Below are 26,565 nucleotides of genomic sequence, written 5' to 3' on the forward strand. Positions count from 1 at the left end.
AATGGAAAGAAAAGTAGAACACTTCAATATTTTTGGAGTATTTTATTCAGCAAGAAAACCAAAACCAAACTGTGTCAGGTGGTGTGGGAATGATTTTTCTCATTCCTAGATCTGTTCGGAAAACACCAAGAATCAGTTATTCACCAAGATGTGCTGAGAATCATTTGATCTGGCTGCTCTTTTTTCCTCCTCGGTGTAGAAGCAGTCTCTTATTATAGTCACTGCTCAGCATATTGACATCCAGCTATCATGTGGAGTCAGAATGGGGTTACTTCTATACAAATAATGAGTACAAGTAGCACTGATATTCAGGCAGTGGAACTTTACTGGTAGAAATATTAATGGGAGTGCTTAGATTCTCATTACACAAGGGAGAGGAAATAAGATTTCTTGGTTAGTCTCAGTGCCTGTGGCAAACTAATACAGCTCCAAAATCAAGTTTTGAGTTGGCATTGTGAACTGCACACGATAAACTTAGTATAACAAATAGAATACAATAAATATTTACTTCTGCAACAAATTTTGTTAAATCTGAATTTGATTCTCGGTTGTTCACAAGTGGAAGAAGTGACAGGACCTTCACAGGCATTATACCTTTCTGGAACTACTGGCTAATAAGGTTTCTTCATTTGACCTAATTTCACACACATTGGAAATGAAGAGACAGATCCTGGGTATCCCTCTTTAACAGATCGCAGGAAGCTACCTTGTCAGCTATTATCAGGGCTGTTTCCATAAGCTCTGAAGAAAGGGCATTCACTAGCCTGCAGCTTGAGGCAAAATGTTTCTCACTGTCCTTTTTGGCGGGTTCATCCTTATGATAAAACAGGCAGTGTCTATTGCATGCTTTTCTGCTAGCCAGAATACTGTTTACAGACTTTGCACATGGGAACATTTTACGCTGGTAAGATTTTACTTTTTTACTCAAAATTACAAGCAATAAGAAGTGAGATCCTGTTGTTATAATAATCTGGGTAGCATCAGACCTCTGTACCTAATGAAAGTCAGTGTGGCCTTTGTGCTGATAAACAGGGCTGAGTAATGGCTTTATAACATTTTTCCATCATTTTACATCACTAACTGTAAACAGAACAAAGCAATTAAAGGCCCGGTTAATTTTGTTCAGGTGCTCCAGTCTCTTCTTACTTTTTAAAAAGAGATGCTCACTTGTGAGTGATGATAGATTTACATTTAGCAATACAGCCTGCATCTGCTAAATCAAAGTAATCATTGGCTGTGTTCCCTTTTGCACGTCTGAATGCTAACAGGGTAGATTCACTGCAAAGAAAGTGTGGATTAGTCATCCCAGAATCGAAAGATATTTTTCTGCATCCCTATCTCTTAATATATTCTACATTCCCCTTTTCTGTCTGCAGAGCATAATTTATCAGGACTCAAAAATTCCACTAGCAGACTATTTGAAAACTGTACAAGCAGGGAAGAAAATGGAACGGTCTGTTGCTACTGTAGGGGGCCACTAATTAAGATTTATCTCAATATGGAGACTATAAACAGAGACAAGATCATTGATTAAAAAGGCATTGCATTTGCAGAACGCTGAGTTACCATTTTGAAAAGACACTCGGATCTTTGTCATAAATTACATGGTTCACAAAAACTACAGGGAAGATTGTGCTGGGCCTGAGACTTTCCCATCCCAGCTGAGCGCCATTTGCTTTATCTCCTTCTGGCCCCAGGAATCTGCCAGTGTTTTCCTTGCAGTGGTCCAGCCCCAGGAGAAATGGGTGAGGGACCCCAGCCTAGCCTGTGCACTGGTGGCCTTTACCTCTGTACTGATGACAGTCGAAGCCGCTCTTCTGGGAGGTGAGAAATATGAATCCCTTCCTTATGTCCCTGTTTCTACATTTCCTCCATTTGCCTTCTTTAAGACCCCTGGAGACCCACAGACATCGTGTTGATCTGGCTCTTCAAACAAATGTTGTGCATGCTAGGGACAGAACAATGCCAGCGTCCACTTTGGGTCTTTCCATGGGTGACGTTTTATCTATGTTTGACTTCTGCAATATTTGTTCTTCAGGGCAGGTATTGTCCTTAATTTTTGTGCCATGTACATTGTTGGCCATTTAACAAAGATTTTATAAAGAGAAGATATCTTACAGTGTTGTCGTGTGTCAAAAAGAATTAGCATCCAAAAGAAACTTTGAGATTCTTCGTTCTGTGGACTGGAGAATTGGCAACTTTTATTGAATAAGTCTGTTTCTTGTGTAAATTTTGAATGGCCTAATTTTTTACCACTTTCAATTTGTTCATTAGTTTACGTTTTCTTTGGCACTATGGACCTTAGAGTCATGGAGTAACCATCCATCTGGATCCATGTTTGAATACTGAAGGATGCTATTAAGTGAGCAGGTTGCACTCCTTTGGGTTTACTGCTTTAACGGCATTACCCTATTTCTTTTGCAGTGTGATATTATTCATGAAGTAGAAGTCCTCATTTTGTAAACTGATTGAATGAAGCAGAGCAGGATCGACATGTGATGGGCCAATAGGATTGGAATCAAGTGAAAGAAAAGAGCAAACCAAAATCCAACCAACAAAATTTGCCCTTCCCAACTGCCCGCCATGCACTGAATTTGCGTCAGGGAGGTCCTCAATCATGATGCAAACTCTTTGGCCTGTATAAAGACTCCTGTTCTTCTCAAGTGCATGCTAAGAATTTAGAAACAGGACATAAGCTTCTTTCCCTTCTTGTTTATACTGTCTGTGAATGTGGAGTGTCAGAGAATCCAGTTGGCAGAAAGCACAATGTGTAATTTACTTTTAATCATGGGATTATGTAGATAAAGTCTGCTGCTTAACAATGTTATTTTGTTAATCAGTTGTAATCTTAGTAGTATTAATAACTCAAATCTACAACTGTCGTGGTACCAGCCTCACAGATCAGCGTAACAATTGTCTGCAGTGCAGTGCAGCTCTGTGCATCACTCGAACTAGCATGCCCTGGAAACTCATGATGCATCACTTGGTGCTCATCAGTAGACTATTTATGGTGTTTGCAGCTGGTGTACGTGAAGTTTACTTTGTATCTCCCGTATCTCCCATATCTCCATCTTCTTCTCTTGTAAATGTGTTGCCAAGGTGTCACCGTTATCAGGGGTGATGGGTTGAAAATAGTTGGAAGCACAGCACAGCTCCTGGAGCTCTCCTGCCTAGGCATTGTCTCCACCAATTCAAGTGCTGTCAGCAGCATGCAGGGGCTTGCTGCTTCTCTCCTTTTTCTGTAAGGCAAATACTGTTTTGATTTTAAGGTAGACAGTACTCAACTGCCTCATTTCCACAAACTTCTTCAATACATTTTTCTTATAAATTAAAACATAACAGGCTTTTCTGTGTCACTCCTTCAGGTCTACAGCACGGGTTTCTTACACATGAGGTGGTGTGTTTGTGTGAGGGAGAAATCTTAATGCTAAGTTACGATTAACATCATTCTATGAGATTCCACTTACAGAATTTTCAGCCTGTAAATAGGACCATTCTCATGACCTCAGGCTCCCATGGATTTCTCTTGATAACACCATCTAATCGGATTTAGGGTTTAATTAAACAGCTGTCACTTTGCTTCCTCATTCTGCCGCAATTTAATGTTGAATTAGTTCCTAAATTAGTCATGACTCAATGCTTGCCTTCTTACAGTTGAGAGGTTGGATGAACATAAGGTTTGCTCTTCAGCTAAATTCAAGCAACTAAGACTCATATTCTGTATTCTTGCTCTTTGCACAGAGCTCCCACTGACATCAGTGGAAGTTCCCTGACTGAAACAGGGATGGAATAAAATGTGAGATTCCTGCAGTCAAGCATAGCGTTACCTAACGTCAGATGACCAAATGTGAGCACACGCTTCTTCTCAGCTCTGGCTGGAATACGTTAGCTTTATGGGTGTTATTTTCCCTTTCTAAAACTGTATCGATTTTTCTGAATAACAGTTCTGCTTGGGTTTCTGTGAAGTAGCACAATGAGTGCAGCTGTGGAAGAAAATGTTTAGACCAACCTACTGCTTGTGGACTTTATCCAAATTAACCCTGATGTGACCAAGACCAGAATATGAACCAAAGTTTATGGTACTCTGAGTCATAACATTGGCTCCAAGCAGGAAAGCTGGGAGACTTCCTGTAGAGTGGTGATACTTGCATCAAATTCTATATAGTGGTCTCACTGAGCTGAGGTCTCAGTGCAATGTAATGTAGTGTCTCACTCCCCGTGTGACTCCAGTCTCACCATTTTTCTTTGAAATGCCAATTAATTCTTTCCCTGATCTACTCAAATGTAGTATCAAGATTTGTAACTGTGGTAACTTGGTACAGGCACACGCAGAGGAGTTCCAAACCACTAGGCTGATAAAACTCACCAGTTCTAGCTTGTGGGCTTCTTGATTAAATCTCTTTTTTATTCCCAAATCAAGAATGCAAGGAAATGAATGGGAGTACCTCTTTGTCCTAATTAGTTGCACTTGAGTCACAACTTACCAAGTGCTTAACTATAAAGAGGTGGGAAAGCTACCCAGTTCTCTTAATTTCTTTGTTTTTCTGAGGAAGGTGGATGAACAGTAGAAGTTGCTCATGCTATGAAGTTTTCATACCACACTTGCTGCATTCGTATGCCAGCAGAGAAGCTTATGTTTATCTGTAGTAGGTATCAGGTTGTAGCTTCAAGGCTCCATTTCTGAAGTCACCGAAGCATGCTCAAGGTTTGTGTAGAGGAGATATAATTCTGTGTCTTTGTTGCAGAGTCGGATGGTTCATAGAATCATAGAATCGTTATGGTTGGAAGAGACCTTTAAGATCATCAAGTCCAACTGCTAACCCAGCACTGCCAAGTTACTACTAAACCTTGTCCCTAAGCACTACATCTACTCATCTTTTAAATACCTCCAGGGATGGTGACACCACTGCTTCCCTGGGCAGCCTGTTCCGATGCTTGACAAACCTTTCAGTGAAGAAATTTTTCCTAATCTCCAATCTGAACCTCCCCTGGCACAATTTGAGGCCATTTCCTCTTGTCCTATCACTTGTTACTTGGGTGAAGAGACCAACTCCCCCTCACTATACCCTCCTTTCAGGTAGTTGTAGAGAGCGCTAAGGTCTTCCCTCAGCCTCCAGTCGCTCCTCATAAGACTTGTGCAGGTCCTTTGCAAAAGGTTGGGTTTTCGAGCAAGCAAGCGTAGTGCTGGTTTGACCTAGATTAGTACAGAAGATATTGTTTGGGCTGGAAAAGAGCAGAGGTTTTGTTAGTGGGTAACGAAAATGCTGCGTTGAGTAAAGGCGTTTACTCTGTTCTGCTTATGAGAGCTAGCTTGAAGTTAAAACTTATCAATATATTTTTAAAGTAATTTCTTTTGCACACAATTCAATGGTTTGCTTTTGAATATCTCCTTTGATTAGAGCCTTATGTCTAACCACTAGAGTCTTCCTCTAACCATTAGAAGAGCAAAAAAAAAAAGTTCTTAATGCTACTGTTTGTTAATTAAATATATTTAAATAGTAATGATTTCCTTCATAAGCTGAATTCATTGAAGGGATGCCCTGGTAACAGGAAAGAACCATCCTAATTGGGAATTTGTAGGTAGTTCTTATACAAGAAAACCAGCTCTTTCTCTGCAATGTCAGAGTCAGATGTTGGGATTCAGTCATTGCGCTGCAAAGACAGTTTGAGGCTTCCAAAGACATTCAAAGCTCAAATCTCCCTTCATTGTCAATGAGAATTACGTGTGTAGCTCTCTGTTTTGACTTTGGAAATGACAACCCTTGCTTTTTTACAGTTTGTAATACACTTACAGAAACTTCCTTCCAATGTGGATGTTGATGCTTACTTATAACTCTTCCTGCTTTTTCAATTTACTTTATACTACTTTCCCCATTTTTTAATTTGTTGGGAACAAGTCCAAACATTGCTATGCGATGCTTTCAGTCTTTTGCCACACAAAATAAATTTGATTTTAAAACTTTAGTTGCTGCCTGCACAGAAAGTAGATTAGTTCTTTGGGGGGATTTTAAAAATTAAAGAATGTGGAAATGGCCAAGATATTGTGATTTTGAAAAGCACCTACATTTTAAGTGAGTTCTTAGTCTCTCTGAAGGTTTCTTAGTAATCTTGTTTGTATACTCCCAAATTAGCTTGCAAAGACGATAGTATATTGTGTTTAAGAATAAAACATAAAAATCATCACCTATACCAGCTATTGTATTTCCTATTCTGATGTGAGAACAATTGTTTTCTTAATGTTGCTTGACATAATCTTAAAGATTCAACTACCATTTCTGCTTATCAGTGGATAATCAAGGGTTTAGAGGAGGTGGCAGAATGCAAGGGAAACAGGTTTGGGTGCCGAATCGGAGCCCCCTTGTCTGTGGTGCATGTTCAGAGTGCTCACTATGGCAGAACAGACAGACAGACAGAGTTCTGTATAAGCTCCTTTTATTTTTATGAGTTTCAGTTCGGCTTTTGAGAAGTCTTGGACCATGGATCCTTTCATACATTATGTAGAATTTTCTGCCTAACAGCTTGTGTTTGGGTGCAGACAATGGGTCAATTCTCTGTTACATTAAGGCCTGTGGCTTTATTGCAGCAATATAAAGGAAACACAGAGGAGGCAAGAAGTTGTGCCATAAGGCTATTCCATATATAAGGATACAGGACACACATTTTTCTGTTTTAGTTCTAAACAAAAAGACAATAAAATTAAGACTTGGTTCTTTGGTCTGTTTTTTTTTTTTTAATATCACAGTTGAATAGCAAAGGGCACTTACAAACAGACTAAGGGAAGTGGCAGATTTTAAAATTGCTTTTAACATAGTGTGTAATATATTACTGGCTTATACTTCAGTATTTCTTAATCTGTGTAATACTGATGAGTTATAACTGCTTTCAGTGGAGATGGAACGACGAAGGTTTCCATCTCTGCTCAGAACTACAGCTAGGTAGCTACCGGTTGCTTCCCAATGCTAAGGATCTCTAATGATTGTAATGGTACGAGATATGAAGCCATTAGATAATATCTACAATATGTTTCATAGAATCATAGAATCATAGAATTGCTGAGGTTGGAAGGGACCTTTAAGATCATCGAGTCCAACCTTTAGCCTACCCTGACAAAACCCACTTCTAAACCATGTCCCTAAGTGCCACATCTACCCTTTTTTTTAAACACCTCCAGGGATGGTGAATCCACCACCTCCCTGGGCAGCCTATTCCAATGTTTAATAACCCTTTCAGTGAAAAAATGTTTCCTAATATCCAATCTAAACCTCCCCTGACATAACTTGAACCCGTTTCCCCTCGTCCTATCACTTGTCACCAGGGAGAAGAGGTCAGCCCCCATCTCTCTACAACCCCCTTTCAGGTAGTTGTAGAGGGTGATAAGGTCTCCCCTCAGCCTCCTCTTCTCCAGGCTAAACAACCCCAGCTCCCTCAGTCGTTCCTCAAGTCGTTTCCATCTCCTTTGTACACATCATGAATTTGAAATTCCTGAAGTTCATATTGGACTACAGAGAAGGGATGTAAAATCTCAGTAGCCCTTTATCGTGACCAATGATGCCTTTTACAATTTTGGGGGCAGGTGCATCTCTGAAGTAATTCATCAAAATAAATTCATTCAGATGCACACTACTTCCTTTAATGAAACCATTAGCAAAGGGCAGGAGATTGTGGTTTCTAATTGCTGGTAATGAGCCAGTAGGCAAATTTTCTGTCTTCTCTCCAGAAAGGCCTTGGGAAATTTCAAAAGGTTTTTTAACCTTTGTAATAATGGCCTTATATCAAGGCCACGTAGAATTCAGATACACCAGTAATGACCTACTGGAAAGTGAGAAACAGAAGTGACAGATTATTACTTAACAATTGGTACATCGGTTCTGCTCTGTATAGTGCAGAAAGCAGGAATATCAGTCACATTCTCCTGTCAGGCTTTTCCATTTTAAAAGTATAGATAATTTTCTTTTGTCCGGTGACGAAGGATCGTATTATTTGGGATGGGTGAAGTAGAATAGGGTTATTTGAAGTACAAGATATATAGGTTATTGTGTTATCACTCAATTTTGAAAAAATGGAGACTACTAAAATACAGGATTGGAGGGAACCACAAGAGGTCATCTGCTCCCTTTCCTCTTCTCCCTGACTCAAAGAACCTCTGTTATTTCTGAACGATGTATAACCTGTTCTTCAAAGGTCTTTTAGGCTAGACTGTGCATTTGCTTCTGCCCCAGACAATCTGCCCCTATTCCATCAATTCTCTATCATTATTTTAATAATAAAGATTGCCTTAATGTCAAACAAACCGTCCTTGTTGCAATTTAAGCCCGCTATCTCTGGCTCTGTCCATGAACATGGGAAATAGTTTATTCTTCCTCATGTTTGAAAGACTTTTATGTATACGGAGACAGTAATCATCTGTACCCATAAGCTTTTCTAGGCTAACCAAACCAAATCCCAATTCTTTCGTTCCTCATGGATCTTATTTTCTAGTGTTTGATTTATTCTCCTTGTTCTTTTTATTTCTTTTCACTTGAGGAAGTTTTTCTTGGCAGTATAGTTCTCAAAATCAGACATAGTCCTTTAGCTGAGGCCTTGCAAGGGCTGAGTAGGAATACCTCACACCTTACAGGTGATACTCCTCTTTATACAATTTACTGTGCGAGGGTTTGTTGGTTGGTTTGTTTTTGTTTTTTAACCACAGCCGCATGCATTGCTGATTTATGTTCAGTTTGTGATCTACTGTAGTCCCCAAATGCTTTCCTGAGAGCAGCTTTTCCTGTTGAATCTTTTCCATCCTGTATTTATAGGATTAGTTGTTCCTACAGAAAAGTAGCAACTGTCCTTTAAGTTTATTGCATCCCATTTTTTTAAACCCTATATCCAATACTGGATTTTAATCCTGTCCCCTAGTGTTCTGGTGGTGCTGTGGTGTAAGCTTAGAGCTTATCAGCAGCTGTGGCTGGTGGTGCAGCAAACACGATTTAGCAGGATGCTGCTGGCAGTCTCACCATCGCCCAGGGTGATGCCAGAGCAGACCAAGCAGCTGGTCTTTTCCTGGGCTTTTCCGGGGGAGTCAGGAGCACAGGATCTCCACGCGGGTCATAGTGCCTGGTGGTCGTGTCTGCTGGGCTTCCCACTTATCTTCTCTCCTATTTGTCTTAATATTTGACTTCATGTTGAGGCCTCTGATTACTCAACGCTGCAGACATGAGCGAAGCTGAGCTGGAGAAACTTCTAGTGCCTCCCAGGCAGTTTGTTGCAAGTTTAACCCCGGTGATGAATTTACTCTGCTGCTTGTGGCATGGAAGTTTCACCTCGTTGCGTGATCAGGTCTCTATGTTCTTGGCAGTGGTGCAGGGCTTGTTTCTTTAATTATTCTGCATATATATGGTTTTCTGATTTGTCTTGAACTTCATAAGTTACCATTAAATCCAAATATGGGTAAATCCCCAAGCCACAGAGTATATTTTATATCTGAAGCTCATTGCTCTTTATGGGATTTCTTTTCCTCTGAACCTGTCCCTTTAAATTAGATTTCTCTATCAGTAATACGTATCAGTTGCTAAGGAAAAACTGGATCCGAGTAGAATCATTTCAAAGCAGAGCTGAGATAGCCTGAAAAGATGTCCTGTCATTTCCACAAACTCTTTTGCTGCTCCTTTGCCCTGGAGTCCTTAGTTCACAGTGTTTAACACTCAGAGTCACGAAAAATAAGGCTTTAAGGGATTGAGGCAAAAGATTAATTTCAAAGGACATACAGCACTTGCAGTAGCCAAATACCGAGCAGAAAATATGTTGAACCTGCTTTTTGGTGAACCTGTGTGGGTTATTTCATGCTTGTTGCTTTGGCAGTCTGCAGACAGAGGAATAGTTGGGTTTGTCATGGAGTTTTTTTCACGAATGTTGAGATCTGCTCCTTTGCATCTGTTTCCGGACTTATCAAAATGCCAGTACATGGAAATAAATATTTTTGGAACAAAATATTCAAGTTTGGATGACAGAAGTTAAGTTCCAAAAGCCATGCATCTTAATACAGAGCTCAAAAATGCCAAGTACCCAGCAGAATTTGTATGGGGGACAGCTGGGGGTCGTCTCTGCCTTTGAGAGGCAGGAGTTCCTGAGAATGGCCTTAGACTTTCCAATAATGTTATTTATAAATCTGGCACTGATTTACTGTGTTTGGGTAGCTTTGTTTTCATATATGCCACAGGAATTATTTAGGGTTCTTACTTTTCTAGAACAGTCAAAATTCCTTTTTTTAACAGTTTTTTTTTAAGTTTGATGAGAGCTCTCTCTTATGAGAGCTGTAGGAGAACCTGAGAAATAACAACTTGCAAGATGAAAAGAAAATCTGACCTAGATTTCAAACTCACTAAACTTGAATTGAAAACAGTAACGACAGTATCAGTGCCTCATTTTGCTGCCGTTGACATCCATGGCTTCAGTCCTCATGACTTTGGCCATGAGGATTTTGCTGAATATTTTATTCACTTTATAGAACTGGAAGTTGAAAAGTTGGAGAAAATTTTGAAGTTATTCCTGCATGGGAATCTTGGGAATACAGCGATGCTGAAACAGTTCAGCAGTTAGAAGAGTTCGCTTAGTCAATAGTGTCTTGAAAGGCTTTTATATGCCACGACCCAAGTTCAAACTTCAAATTTCCCTGTTATTTTCCTTGCAGTTAATAGCATCACTGACTCCTTCTGGATTCCTTACATTGCTTCATTGGCCTTATCAAAGGAAATTAAATAATCTTGAAACAGTTCCAGATACAAAGTTCACAGAGAGGCCCCGTCTTTGCAATGGGCTGAGACTCAAAGAACAGTATTTTTACTTTCAAGGCTCTTGTATCCTGTCCCAAACATTGCCCATCAGATCCAGTTTAGTAAAAACTCATGTTTTGGAAAGTAAATATTGGGGAAAGACCCACATACTTAAAAAGTAGAAGCTACCTGTGATGTGTGCCTGCGTGGAGGGAATTTAGCTGCAGTTGTGTTGCTCATGATTTAACAGTGTACAGTGCAACTGACTGTGTTTTTAGCAGCCAAAATATAATTGGGGTTTTACTATGTTTTGCCAAGTTGCACCTGTTTGAAGATGAGATGAGATCATTAGCCACTAATGCATCTGTCGTGTGTATAGGTCCAGTTGAGAGCTGATGCTTGCCTTTTGGAAATCCCTTTAGCTGTGTCTGAACAACACTGTGCTTTGTTTTGTGTACAGGACATGGAAATTCTGAACACCGCAATTCTCACGGGAAAAACAGTGGCAGTGCCCATCAAAGTGGTCTCCATTGAGGAGAACAGTGCTGTGACAGACATCTCTGAATCAGTGGAGTGCAAATCCTCTGATGAAGACGTCATTAAAGTAAGTTTATGCTCATGTATTGGCTTCTGAAATTTCATGTCTTTTTATACAGAAAAGGATAATAGCCTGGGAACAACCACTAAATCTACTCCTGCAAATTAATTGTACTACTGTTTGAAAAGCATAAGGAAGGGGGTGTTTAAGAAAAGAGAGAGTTAGGTGCAACAGTAGAGCCACCACACCGAGTTTCAGTAGAATTTCAGTGTTTAATTTTTATTTGTGTCTTAATTTTAAAATGTCGTTGTAACGTCCCCTGAAATCCTCTGTGCACAGAGTTCATTTGCTACAAAAACCAGCTCTGCTGTTAGTGCTGCCTCTCCAGATGTTTCTTATCACCTTTCCAGCTATGATTATCAGCTCACAGCTGCATCAGTGGGATGGATTGGATGAGCGTTCCCCAGCAACTGCAAAGCAAAGTCATCCTGGTCGACTTCACATTCTGCTGAGAGCTGTTTTGAATTAACAACTTGATGTTGCACAGAAGAGGCTAGAAAGCATTCACATAACCGCTCCCTCGGTTTAGCACCAGCAGCTTAATGTCGCAGAGTAACAAACACCAGTGGGGTAGTATTGTCTTGAGGCAGCACAGCTATTTCTGCTGTGAACACGTAGTCAAAGCCCTGAAGGCAGCTCACAGCTGTGCGGAGTCAGTACAAAGACAGTGCTCTCCATGAATCCCATTGCAGTTTCCAGGCAGGACGTTCATGGTGCATGGTCTTTGAGCAGGGGTGTTTTTACCCTTGCTCCGTAAGCTCTTTTGAACAGGTATTTTATTATATTTTGTGATTTTTACAGCATATAACAGTGGGCTTTGTGATGATACTCTTTAGGTGTCTCTAATACGCTATCAGCTCTCTTGGACGTATAGTATACAAACAGTAATGCCGCAGTGTTATGTATTCCAGTCAGTTCAGTTTGTAGGTCCATGGAAGGCAATAAAACTCCTGTGAACTTGCAGGATCCAACAGTTTGCTGCACTATTGTAAAATTTATGTAAAAGCATTTATTACACCAGTAAGCAAGTAGGTGGGAAAAAACAGTCATACTTTGAACTAATGAAGCCATTATAGAAGACTTTTACAGAAAGCTTTCTGCTTTCAGTGGATCCTTCAGGGGAAACAAATCTCTCCAGCTTGCTGGAGCCTGAAGTGCTCCCATATATCAGATGCTTTACAGAGTTTTTAATCTCAAGGAATTCCTGTTAACATTTTTCCTAAGGTAGCCACCCAACTACAAATCAAAGTAAAAGCTGGAATTTAGTTTAGGGATCATCCTCATTGTAACGTTTTTGGAAACCACAGTCCTGAATAAGAAGAAATACAAGATAGCATTCGCAAATTAAAAAAATAAATTCAGAAAAGGATTACTCTGGTCATCCAGATTAGCCATCTTGCTTAAACATCTTACAAAATTTCATCAAATAATTCCCACTCCATGCAGATTTCTTCTTGCCAACGGTGAAAACGACCAGTGTTAGTTCTTTGATTCAGAGGAAGACTCAGGTCAGGGAAAAATATATATATATATGATGGGGATTTGTTATACATCACCAGATGAGACATAGAAAGTAGCAGCACAATGATTTCCCAAGTAAAAAACCCTCTGAAAAAATGACTTCTGTTTTTTATAGATTTGGAGCATATTGATCAAGGAGAAATGAAATTCCCAAATCTTACCAAAAAAAGAGTGTTCTTGCTGTAATTGCGGTACAGGCTGGACTATTGCAGTTCTCCAACAATTCTTGGAGCACTATGTCCGTTGATTAGCACTTGGGACCCTGCTGTGCGCTTCTCTTATTTCCTACAGAAACAATTTATCTCCACGAAAAGGGTTCCTTAAAATGGAGGCCGTTTGCACTATTGGAACATTTTTACGTGGCTTCAAGAAGCCTCTGTGTCTAACCACTCTGAAGTGAAACAAATAACTGGAGGCTACACACGGTGTTTATTGGAATCGACTAGAGAAATTTTTCAGGTGTAATTTCTTTCTCTTCAGAAATGTTGTGAAATTGCTCAGATGAATAGAGAAACTATCTTCTGTGTATTTAGAAATATATGCAGAATCTCCAGAGGAATGCATCTGTGACATGAGTGCGAACTGCTGTAAAACATACAGCGAGTTAAAAAATAGAGTTCACTGAAATGCTTCGAACAAAAAGGTTTTACCATCTCATCATAAAGGAGAAAGGGCTTTTTTTAACCTAGAATGTTCCAGTTTCCAGGAAGTTTCTTTCGATGGGGAAATGAAGTTTGGGGTTCAAGTCAAATTGACCTGTTCATGTTGGTTCTGTCTGATTTTAAAAAAGCACTCAGCTTCAAATGGAGCACAAAGGCCTTTCATCCTGAATTCATTTTGAAACTCCCCATCAAGTTTTTGTGTTAAATTCGTTGGGTAGATCATCTTCCTCTGTAAAATACTGTTTTAGAGACCTTGTTGTGAGTAACCTTTCTGTTAGGTAATAGTTTCCCCAATGATAAGCACGGTCTCGAGGCAGCTCAGTACAGTTTGTGTCCTGTCTTAATCTGCTGACCACTACTCCATTTACTTTTTTTATTGTCTCATAGTTTCAACTCTTTGCTTCCAAATTTACAGTTGATTTCATGAACTTTAAAAGTCTTTGAATGCTCTAGACCTTCACACAGTGGTCCAACCTTTTAAAAATGGACACAAAATTTATTATGGCACTAAAAGTCAAGCAACAGCCAAATTTTACTTTGCTAAGCTGGAATTTACCAATAGGATCCATATATCTGGATCCATTAATAGTAAATGCAGTTGCATGCGTAGGCTCCTTTTCATCTCCTGGGAATTCAAGTGAAACGTGGCTGCTTTTGCTGGTGCTTCTGTGTGGTTTGCGCAAGAGCAAACACTGCTCCAGGTTCCCCACTCACCTGGCTCCTAGAACAGATGCGGTTTCATGCTGTGAAGAAGAGCAGAGTTTCTGGAGACTTGCAATATCTCGTGACATTTCCAGACTGAAAACTCTTAGTAACGCTGAAGAACTTAAGGATGTTTTTTCCATTAAAATAACCCGAGTTCAAAAATTTTCAGTGCTACATGTATTTCAGAAGCTACTGTAAGCATTTTGGGTTTGTATTTCATTATTCTTGGACTAGCTCTTATCCCATTGCTACATGAGGGGATGCTGTATACATGGTGTTATATTCTTATTGTATTGCTGTTATTTATAATTGGTAAATTAAAAGCTGGATACTAGTCTCAGTGTATTAGCCTTGAGCCATACTCTGAAGAACTTATTTACTGGATTCTTTTAATTTTTAAATGGCATTATTAGCTTTGAGATATACTCAGATCAAAACATGGATTGAGATAATATTAGTGCACACGTGCAGCTGCTGTGGTTGTCGCTGGAAACAGAAACACGGGTCTTGCCTTTAAGATGTCCCTCAGTAGTTGTTAATGAACAGTGGGCTCTTGGCTTCACTGGGGCTGATGAGTAGAGGACGACATTAACCACAGGTAAAGGCCACTGCAGGAATGTTAGGAATTTCTGTTGGGAGCTAAAATCCGAGACAGAGTGTCACAGCTGTCCCTCTCTTATCACAGTAACTTGAAACAAAATCCCAGATCAAAGCAGTACTGAACTGTTAGGGGCTGAAAATCTGGCTAGGGGATTTTGTGGTTGAACTCTAGCTTAATAGCAAGAAAAGACTGGAACTACTGCTGGTATCAACACTTTCAAAGCAATAGTGATGGGACTTATGGAGACCTGTCAAGGTTACAGATCTTGTTTAAAGGCCCAATCCAGTAATCAGTTACACACATGAGTAACTTTACTGCGAATACTGCTGACATCAGGGAACATATTCCTATGAAATAATCATTTAGGATTCATAAATGTTTTGGAGATTTTGCCATTTGTGGTAGAAACAGTTTATGAAATGAAATTAATTCTTCCTAAATAGACACAAACTCACGTCGAAATGTCTGCTGGCCATTCGTGAATCTGTTCAGACTAAAGGCCAGTCTGGATTCTGTGTAACACATGATGCAGGGACGTCTCAGCTTGCCAATAAGGAGGCTGACAGATGGACATATTCATAAGAGATAAATAAAAAGTTGTGTACTAATTGTAGTAATTTATTTTTAAAATTGTGTATCTGGAACCATATCGCAATACCCTGTTTACTAAGGAGAAGTCATCAGCACTTCATTATTTAGATGATACTTTGCTATTTTCTTAAATACCCAGTCTTACACAGATAGATAGCTGTGCTGCAGCCTCTTCAGCTGTTTATTTAACTACAAAGAGTGTCACTGCTCTTCCTTGCTTTTCAGTATTTGCAAAACTTGAAATCTGTTCTAAAACTAGATACAGAAGCGCTGTTTTCACTTTGATAGGCAGAGGAACCACTAGTTAGCAGCATCCATAGGTGTTTTTATTAAAGGTTGAATTATACATTTTTCTGACGGTAGGTTGAACGGGTTGAATGCAGTTCCAAGCTGAGTGGCTGAGATACAAGCAGCTATTAAAGAATCGACCTCTTAAGCCTCAATCCTGCGTCATTAAAGAGCTGCACTCATTAAAGCCATCAGCAAAGCTCACCCTGAAATTCTGATGATAAGGGGACAGTGCCTCAGGCTCCTTAATGTTTCATCGTAGTACCACGGCTATTCCAGAAAAAAAAAAAGTCTTAACACAAGTAAGATCTATGGCTGCCCTTTCATTGTATTGTTTAGGCACCAAATAGAAGGATACCTGCTCTGACTCGAATCAGTGGCTATATACTGGGGCAACATGCTCACTTGCTCTCTGAGTAGAGGGGGTGGATGCCAGGCTTTGTAATGCAAAAGCAGGCTTCTGCCACTGAGGGAAGTCATCCCGCCCTTTATTTGTATTAGCTCTACCTGGAGAAGTGTGGTTATCCACGGGTAAGTAAGGCTGATGTTCTGTTAGTGAGAGAGCTGATGGACTGAGGGGGATAATGTCCTGCCGTGACACCAGCTCCTGCTACCTGCTCTACTTACTGTAAGGGCTCCGCTGGTCCCTGCATCCCCTTGAACTTTTCAGACATATAACCAAGAGAGAGCAAAACAGGGAATGGTGAGATAGGGACAGGTGATGACAGAAACATTGGTGGGATGGAAGGGTGCGAAGCGTTACATTAAAGAAAGTGCTAGTGCCAAAATACATTGGTCTGCCAAAAACCTGCATAAAGATGGAAGGGAATCAGGGCGTGACTGTCCTTACCTGGTGCGCTGCAGTGTTAAAGGATATGGAAATGCTTGGGATTGTTGAGGAGGAGCCTAAAGATCTGGTGTGTTGCTCTCCACAGGGCTAATACAAGATCTGGTCCTTTTCCTATTGAAACTAAAGTGTTACACTATGAGCATTACAGAACTGATCTCATAGAGAATTAGTGCTTCTCGTCCTAAACATTGCTTGGCAATAATTGTACTTGGTTCAGTGAAACATTCTAACAGATACTGACAAAATATAAAAATGAGGAATCTCATAAGTATCTGTCAGAGGAAAGCTGTCTTCTCAAAACAAAGCTTCTCGTGGCATCTAAGGTTTCTTCCCTGTGCTTTCTTACCAGCAGCGTCTGGAGGCAGATAATGATGTGGTGGGTTGTGATGAAGTGTGATGCAGATGGTAATTTCAAGGGGAAACACAGTTTCAGAAGATTTCGTCCCATTAGAAACCCTGGCATGTCATGGGCATGTTTGTGCACATTGTCCCTCATACCATTCAACCTCTGCTGCATACAGCAGGGTAAGCATCCAAACTTGCATTGCATTTCTGCACCTCAGCATACACATATATTCTTCGTGTGGGGCTTTATTGCAAAGCCTTCAAGACTCAGAGGATTTAGGGCTTTACATTATGTTTTTAGTGCAGGTTATAGGTTATATGAGAAAAAGCTTCTTTAGGGTGAGGGTGACAGCGCACTGGAACAGGCTGCCCAGGGAGGCTGTGGAGTCCCCTTCTCTGGAGACTTTCAAGACCCACCTGGATGCAGTCCTGAGTAATGTGCTCTGGGCAATCCTGCTCTAGCAGGGGAGTTGGACTAGATGATCTCTAGAGGTCCCTTCCAACTCTGAAAATTCCATGATTCGGTGAAAATAAAAACAAGGGGCTGACTAGAAAGAACTGGTTGTTCCTACCAGCTATTTTGATCAAGGAAGAATACTAACTTCCAATAAAAAGCTCCTACAGTGAATAAAATGCAATTGATTTATCGCTCATTTTTTTACTTAGGTCAAATAAAACTGTATTTGGAGTTTGTTAGCTCAGTGCAACTGTTGTAGAGTTTAGCATGCTGAATAACGAGCAGGTAGGTAAACTTCTGGTTAAAACAGGTCTCATTCCTAACTCCACCCTGTAAAACAAAGGGAGAAATGAAAAGTCGCACTAGATGGGGTTTCCAGGAGACCAGTGTGGTCTGTATTCTGTGCAATATTCTGTGCAGTCACTTTAATGTAATGCTCTCTTCTGTGGTTTTATGGCAGCCCTGCAAGAGTCAGTGAAAGCATGGAGGGGTCAATCTAAACAACAGCAGCTACTGTCCTCCTCCGCTGTAATATGCAGGGCAGCTACTCATGGAGGGTTCATGCCTCTTTCAGATACTTCAGCCCACACAGTCAAATTTTTGCAGTACTCTCATTTTAAAAAATAAAGTAAAGTAGTTGTATAACTTTCTGGAAGGAGAAAAGTTGGACTACTCCTTCTAAGGTGCCTGTGTGTTCATTCTCATCCAGGTCTTTCCTTGGTTAGCTCCAGAGTCTGGAACTGAAAACTCAGTCCATGTGACACCGCGCTGAGAGCCAACACAGCTGTGCTGCTTCTGGGTCCAGTGCTAAGGTCTTTGCAAGGTGGCTGTAGGGACACACCAGCAGGCTCAGAACGAGCATGGGATCTCTGTCACATCCACTGCGCGGTGCAGATACCCCCAAGGTCCACCACAAATGGCCTTCCTGAAGTTTATGTTGGGTAGCTGATGAACTGCAAATGCAGTTCCTACTGCCCACACCCTAACAGAGCCTTGGAAGCCCTCAAAAGCAGAAGCCGTATCTCATCGTGAGTCCAAACCCAGCAGCCTGTTCCTCCGATGGCTCCTCTTTCCTCTTCTGATACTATGTGTTCCTGCGATTTGTGTCAAACTGAAAAGCTTTAAAAACAGGAAAGAAAGTCACAGCATGGATATTCCATTGTTTTGCTTTTCTGAAGCTCTGTGACTTTGTAGGCTTTTCTTCTGGTAAATCTGTTATGTTATATTCTGAACAGAATTGCAAATAGAAAGTCCACCTCCTTGCCCTCCTCTATACTTTTCATAGTCCTATGATTTACTGGGATCAATATACATCAGTAGAGTGGAGAAACTTCAGAGGAGTTTTAGAAAAATGAAGCTTTACCACACACTTCTGTCAGGTGCAAATACAGGATATAGGCCAGAATACATGGAGCTTTCACAGAAGATGCTGTATCATTAACATATTCCACTGCTCCCCAAGCAGTCAGCCTCTGTGGAAATTGAAACTCAAAATTGACATGGTCTGAGATACTTAAATTCAGCAATAAAAGTTGTAAATACCTTGCCATCACATAACATGCAAAAATTTCACGGGCAGCTAAAGAATCTTTTAAACCATATCCTTGCAGACTGCTTCCCCTGTCATCTCCTGCCTTCACCCAGCTCACTGCCTGCCTTAGTGATGTCAGGGTGGAGAACCTGTACATCCCAAATGAAAAGTCAAAGTGGAATGGCAATAACAGTGCCTCAGGTTCCACAGAAAGTGCTTCAAAATGAACTTCAAAGCTGCAAGATCAAGACCAGGAAAGTAAATGGGAGAAATAACATTAGTCTTGTGACAGCTATAGATATGATGGGGAGATAAGCAGTTTTCTCCAGACCTTTCTGAGTAAGACAGAAAACGGTTTGCTTCTCCTTTTCTTTTCTGCCAATAGCTGTAATTTACACATTGTGAATTTGTATATTGTAGATACATATTAAGTTAGAAAATTACAAGCACTGTGATGTTCTCAAATGTGCAACTACTGTCCACAGTGTGTAGATGGAATTAAAAGTCGTGCATTCACCCTGTGATCCTGCTTTGCCATGCACGATATTTGGGGCTGTGCTGCATATATAGTCTGGCGTATCCCTAGTGAGTAGGAGCCAAACTCTTTGTTTGGCCCCATTTTCAGAAATTACTTGACTCGAGAGTGCACAAAACAAGACAGATTTTGTTTTATGTGATAATGCTAGCTGCAGAGAGCTCCTGTGGCTCAGCGCAGCCACAGTTCAGCTTCAAAAGCCGGTCATTTGGGAGCAAATAGATGCCCTCCAGTCTCAGCTGGCATTTTGTGCCCCTTTTACTCTCTCAGTTCTGTCGTAGTGAATGATATTCAGTTAGTTAAATGTATTGCTTCTGCTCTGCAAAGCTGCCAGCAAAATCTTTGTAATGAGATTAGATAATGTACAGCCTTTTTCCTAAGAAATGCTCTGTAGCTTTGGGGGTTTTCTACTTAGTTTTGCTAATCTGGCTGCTGATAGTGAACATGCAGACCCTTCTCAGCAAGAGAGTCCAAATTGCTTCTAAACTGTGGCCCTGATTTTACAGAGTTCTCCTCTTCGTTGATGCTCTGGGCTCAATCCCCGTGTTATTAGTGCGGGTTGCTGGGAACTTTGCCTGAGGACTGATCACAGGGATTGAAACCACATTTGGAATGTGGCAGCTGTTTACAAGCGCAAAGCAACACCAACGCACAAGCCCTGTTATCCATCAAAAACTGCAGTTAGTTCTAAGAGAGGCAGAATGAGGCTTAAATCAGTTATTAGAGTGTAATACCTGCCCTGCTCCCTCGTCACTGTTTCCAGACTGGGAGTAATTATTCCTCAACTATTTCAAGAAACGAATTCATTCTTTTTCTTTTGGTGGGTTGTAGGTAAGAACAACTGTCAGCGTTATTCTTGCATGTAATGTGAAAAATCCAGCCTTTCATTTATTAAGATGACAGTCTTACCAGTGTTAAGTCTGCATTACTGTATTTACCTTTATGCTCGCCCTGTGGGGGGAGCTTTTGGCTTCGCTTTCCCAGGCACTGAGCACAGCCCCGGCTGTAGTCAGTGGGAACAAGGGGTGGCTCTGGCGAGTCAAGTCACACTAGCAATTAGCAACTCCTGTAATGGATGCTTCCATTTTAAAGGCTGTTCTAACGGTGTCACAAAGCTGTAACTATCATTCCAGAGATCATGAAGAGCTCAAGTCTGAAGCTTTAACTCTTATCAGACTTAAAACAGTTTAATGTGAAAAAATGAATAGTATGGGCCTTGAGACAGCTTCCATTTTCCAGTAGTAGGTTATTGATTATTCAGGATTATGTAGCCAGGCATTGAAATCCTTCTTATAAAGCAGTTACCATCACCTAATGTTCATGTAGCATAGGATTTCCTTTATATATAAAAGCATAGTGTTTAATTGGAATCAAGGCTAGAGAGCTATGTAGAGTTTCTCGCAAAACCTCTAGAATTTAATAGAGGGTAATTCGCTTTCTACAGAGGATGTTGTTAAAAAAATCTTAGAAGAAATTCTATAGCAAGGACCTGAATATTACAAAATTCTAAGATTGTCCAAAAAGCTTGTAGAACTATGATCACTGTCTAATATTTTCTATATGATAGTATGTAAGTGTCAGTATATTCAATGGATAAGTCATTCTGGTGCTCTGTATTCCTTAATGGAATGAATGACTTTGTTCACAAAGCTTAACCTGCATGAGCTTCAGTTCCCTTCTGATATGTGAGAAGGATGATGCTGAGCTGAAATACTAGGAGCGTCATATATTTGAAAAGTGCTGAGCATCACTATTCTTTACTAATTATCCTGTAAATTTTTTCACTGAAATTGAGATTCCTTTCACAGAGACTGGAAAAATCTTTTTACTCATACAAGTGCTTTCATAAGTATTTAAACATTTATGTAACCTTTGAATATTTTAGCAACATTTGCATTAGTATAACAGAAATAGGTAAATGAGTTTACACACCAAAATACAAAATCGTGAACCTGATGAATACAAGCAGGACGTCAACCGTTATCATATCTCCTCATTTCTGTTCAGTCTTAAAGTTCTGAGACTTTTTAAACCTCAGGCTGTTTAATTAGGGGCAAACCACACAGAATTCTACCTAGAGAATGGACTCATGCCTTACAAATTTGCAGTGTTCATAAACTTGACAGGATTGCCATATTAAAAGCTTCTCTTTTTGTCCTTCAGAACTGTCCTTCAGAGACCTGTTGGTATGGGCGGATGTCTCCAGACGTCAAAAACCACCAGGCGAATAAGCAAGCTTAGACTAGACTCACAGAGTCAGTACCACTTACTTATTTTTAGCTCTTATAGTTGTTGTTCCACTTCCGTGTACAACAGATATGAAACAGAAAAGACAATTTTTTGAGTTCACCATCTTTTGAAGGACAGTCTTAGCTTATATTTGACATGAAATTTGTCTTTTGTAAACTATCTGCCTCTGCCAGTAATTAAATGAAGATTTTGCAGGAATCTGTGGCTGAATTTGACCCAGCACAACAGGGGTATTTTTACAGAAGTGTCAACAGCCCCTTTATGGCTGCAGAGTCCAAGGCAGTACGTTGTCACGTCCTTCATGGTGACTTCAAGCAGCTCATGCTCCCTTCTTGCAGTTCTGCAATACAGAGGTCATGGTGGGATCAAGACCTTAATTCGAAAGGAGTAACTAAAGGAAGGCGCAGAGGATTTGCATTTGACTGGTAACGGTACTAGGAATCTCCTTAATATTCACTGCAGCTACTCTGTTCATTACCAGGTGGAAAGGTACCTTCACTCCCCAGATCGCAAAGTCACATAGCGCCATAGGTAGTGATTCAGGTGTGACTCTCTCTTGATTTCCAGGCAGTAGTTTTCTCTGTCAGCTCAATAAAATGTGATTTGTTGCAGAGAGAATCTATCCAAGTCATTTGGAAAGGCAGTGGCCTTTGTTAGAAAGGGGCACAAAAATATAATACCAGAAAAAAAGAAAGACAAAGAAGAAATGTCTAGGGAATTGTGCTTAGCCCTGCCTTTTGCTGTCTAGCTTCTTTATTTTAATCTGGAGATAGAAGTTAGAAAAATAGAAAAAAAAAGGGGGGAAGTAGCTGAATGCAGCTTAATAATGAAAGAAACTGCTGAAGTAGCATCAGAAAGCTCTTTAAAATGCAAAACTTCTTGCTGATCTGCCACACAGAATGGGAAAAAAACACTCACTGAAAGGTGGTGGCTAAGCATGCTTTCCCTTCATCCTCTCTCGCTTCTGATTCCAAAGATAAAAAGCACTTTTAGGGGCAAAATGCTTTCATAGTAAAAACATAAATACTACAGGAGATGAGAGACAGAGGGCTGCTCACAGAGTCTCCAGCCTCTATTAGAAACTTCTTTAGACTCCTGTGGGCAGGACTCCCCATGAGAGACGGTCATTGTACTGTTCAGTGACCTTCCAGAAGCATTGCAGACCCTGGAGGGAAACAGAGAGATACTTTCATCTATCAAAAATGCTTAAATAAATATACTCTTTTAATTAAAAAGAATTTGAGTTCTAATATGATCCAGTTTAATTTATTACTCTCTTTAATCTCCCTTCCATCCTTCCTCTGGGATTCCATGCAAGTGTTCTAGGTTGTCTCTACCAGTCTTGTGTTTCCATCTCTCTTAACCCCATATGTGAAAAGATCAAAACAGTTTTACCAAGTCTACTTTGAATAACTCCAAAACCAAGTTGACTGTGATGTTCTTTCCATCTGAGTTAATCTGAGCTAAGGCGGCCTGTTGTTGCACCTTTTTGTGAGAGGTTCTGCTTTAGCAAATCAGACCTTACACATGGCTTGCTGATGTTGTAAACTGTAGCAGAATCAGTACATCTGGATTTGTTCTGAGGCTGAGAAATCCTTTTTACTTATTTTTTCAAGGGACACCGTGTGAGGCAAGGGCAAGGGAAGCAAACCCACGTGCTCTCATTCTGCTTAGCCCAGTGTAGCTAAGCTTAGCTGAGATGAGTTGCTTACAGAAGCTGTAGACTATGGAATAGCTTCAATTGCATCTTTCTTGAGAAGGAGTATCCTTAATCCTGTACTTATGGAGAGCACACACACATTGTGAATTAGACATAGAGACACTGTTCCCTTCTCCCTTTCATCCCCTGTATAGCACTAGTTGGGAAGTGTGTTGCCTTTGTCAAAAGCAATCGATGTTGCTTCAAGAATGGATACCTGAAAGCACAATAGTTAAAATGCATACAGTAATACAGTCCGATACAAGCTTTGCTCCTCCTGTTCTCTCTGTGTGCTACCTCTTCATCAGAAATACAGGAGCAGAAGAAAGAGCATGTGTAAGGACATTAGCAATGCTTGTACTTTGTGAAAAGAGTAATGTTTTTCTCAATGCAGCTCATAAAGATTGGCCACTATTGCTGATGCATGTCCAGTAATAAATATTATCCTGTAGCAATTTTAAGGGCTGCGTGGTAGCTACAGCAGCCGCCTCCTTAGGATGCTGTATATATTTATTTAGCCATTTGTTTGTCGCATACCCATGAAGGCATATAGCAGCTTTACAAATACAGATGGAGATTGGATCTCAGCCCAGAACCATTTAGGAATTGCAGTTTTGCTACTATTGTTATTGTGTTTTTTCCCTGACAGTTGCATTTGTTCTGTTACTGACAACATTGGGCTTTAAATAATATTAAACCATACATCTAGACCAGACCTGGTCAGTCTAAAGCTGAGTATGTTATCAGAAATCTTTTATGAGCATGTGCATGTGGTTTACTCTGTGCATAAACAAGCAACTTGTACAACTAACTCAGAAAGTTAATTCATTTGTCTTTGGGATCAACTCCATAGAAATTAATAGGATGGAACCAGATTCAGGATAGCAATGGCTGCGGCTCCAAGCAGAATTAAATTAGATCTTATTGACAAGCCTCCCAAAAGCTTATTCTTGAAGGAATATGGGGCTAAAGAATGGAGAGCCATATCTGAAGCTGCTTTGTCAAATGTTCCAGACATAAGTCTTCTCCCCCAGGCACACTCACTGCTTCCCGTTTGGCTCCAGAAGTTGGTCTGCGCTCCAGGTGCAGGGCAGGTCTCTGACCAAGGCTCCCTGGGCTGGGTTCTTTACACCAGTGGGGGAAAATGGACAGAAAGAGTTGAATTGACTTTTGTGGGATTAGAGAAGGACAGAAATAAGAGTCCGCATAATTTCTATACGGAAACTTCCTTGTACCCTGAACTTCATGTTGTGCCATAGGTAACATTCATACGTGGTATATTGTTTAGATGTGAATTCCTCTTAACTTCAGCCATCTAAGAATTAGGTATCTGGTCTAAGATACTTCGCAGGGTCTCCATCTCTGGTGGAGAGACATGGGCAACTGCAGGGAGAGGGTTAATAATGCTGCCAGACATTGAGAGAGGAGAGTCACCCACTGGCCATTCCTGTTTCCATGCAGCTGAGACAGCAGCGAGACAACGGGCTTGCATTAGACATCAGCAGCTCAAACACGGGAGCTGAATGCCTCCAGTATGTCCTAGCAGCTGTGTACTGCTCCAGGCAGAGATGCCTCTGTGGTCGGGAAGTCAAGGCTGTAACTCCTGACATGGAGCCCTTGCTCACCTGTGCAGTTGGAGTTGTTTTCATGAGAAACATTTGCATGATGCTTCCTCTCCCAGGGTGAAACTGATGCCATGGCACTGCAGAAAGCAAGAGCAGCCCATCTAGGAAAGAGTTCTGAATCACTGCATGGTATTATCTATTGTATTATGCACCTCTGCTGCATAGTACTTTTAGATGAGATCAAATAGTCATTCTGAAACAGCCTAGTATGAACTAAACCCCTTTCTGTATTGCCATTCAATTTAATACATGTAAAAATAGGGCATGCCGTTCATAGTGCTAAAATGAAGAAATTTATGCCACCTTCAGACTTTTAAACCTGTCTTAGATAGTCTGAGAGAGAAGTCTGAACAGACAGATGGTAGGACAAGAGGAAACGGGTTCAAGTTATGTCAGGGGAGGTTTAGATTGGATATTAGGAAACATTTTTTCACTGCAAGGGTTATTAAACATTGGAATAGGCTGCCCAGGGAGGTGGTGGATTCACCATCCCTGGAGGTGTTTAAAAAAAGGGTAGATGGGGCACTTAGGGACATGGTTTAGAAGTGGCTCTTGTCAGGGTAGGTTAATGGTTGGACTCGATGATCTTAAAGGTCCCTTCCAACCTCAGTGATTCTATGATTCTATGGGTCAGGTTCTGTAGTATGTAGTACTGATTTCAGTCAACAGACCCCAGTTACAGTGAAACCTTCTTAGGGAATGAGTTATAGCAATGATTGTATTATGTTCTCTGAAGTTTCCTTTTGCAATCTCACCATCAAATATTTTACCAGAATGTGAGCAGTACCTAAACCTGACAGAGGATACAAATGGGATGTGTATGTCAAACTGGGAACAGTTTAGCTCCCGTATCTGTGGTCACAGAGGACACCCATGTGTTTGATTAGACTGGGGACAGAAGCATTTCCAGATTATAATCTCCATTTGAATAAAATGGTATTGGGAATGGGAGTGGGGATAAAAGGGAGCAGATGGTAATGTAAATATATGTTCAGGTGGGGAGACACATTGCCACCACTAAGAATACTCATTATGGGTGATGAAATAGAATTCTGACGGGATGGGAGCAAGAGCAGGAGTTGAAGAGATTTGCTGGGTTTACTGTTAATTTCTGCAGACATGCCAGCTCATTTAGTAATGTAACAGCTCCCTTTGCTAACCACTTAATGTATGATTAATGTGCCTCAGGATTTCCCTAGACATTTATGACACCTTTAGGAATAGATATGACAATGACTTTATCACATGGAGTCACTTCATACTATCTGCATCCCTCTTAATGATTTATATATTCAGGAGTGATTTTATCACTAGTACTCAGTAACGTAATAAATGAGAAAACTCAATGGTCTGTAAATTACAACATTGATTAAAGAAGTGATTACTGATATAACTCTTACATGACTATGATAATGCTTGCTTATATTTCAGGACAGCATTTACATGTTAATGATAAATCCACTGCAGTGTTTAGAAATACTTTACAGCTTTAATCTAAATGTAAACATTTATAAACAGATAATGTTTATTGTAGAGGAAATGAGTAGAGTTCTGCT

General features: G+C 40.4%; 1 protein-coding gene across 1 annotated transcript in view; it reads left to right on the forward strand.

Moving 5' to 3' along the window:
* Positions 1 to 26,565, forward strand: part of TMEM132C (transmembrane protein 132C) — a 224,247-nt gene that overhangs the window by 183,087 nt on the left and 14,595 nt on the right. The window contains exon 5 of the mRNA XM_063351452.1: positions 11,212 to 11,355. Coding sequence (XP_063207522.1) covers positions 11,212 to 11,355 — 144 coding nt within the window. The remainder of the gene's footprint in view (positions 1 to 11,211; positions 11,356 to 26,565) is intronic.

The sequence above is a fragment of the Chroicocephalus ridibundus genome, chromosome 13, assembly GCF_963924245.1.
Source record: "Chroicocephalus ridibundus chromosome 13, bChrRid1.1, whole genome shotgun sequence".
Classification (NCBI taxonomy): domain Eukaryota; kingdom Metazoa; phylum Chordata; class Aves; order Charadriiformes; family Laridae; genus Chroicocephalus; species Chroicocephalus ridibundus.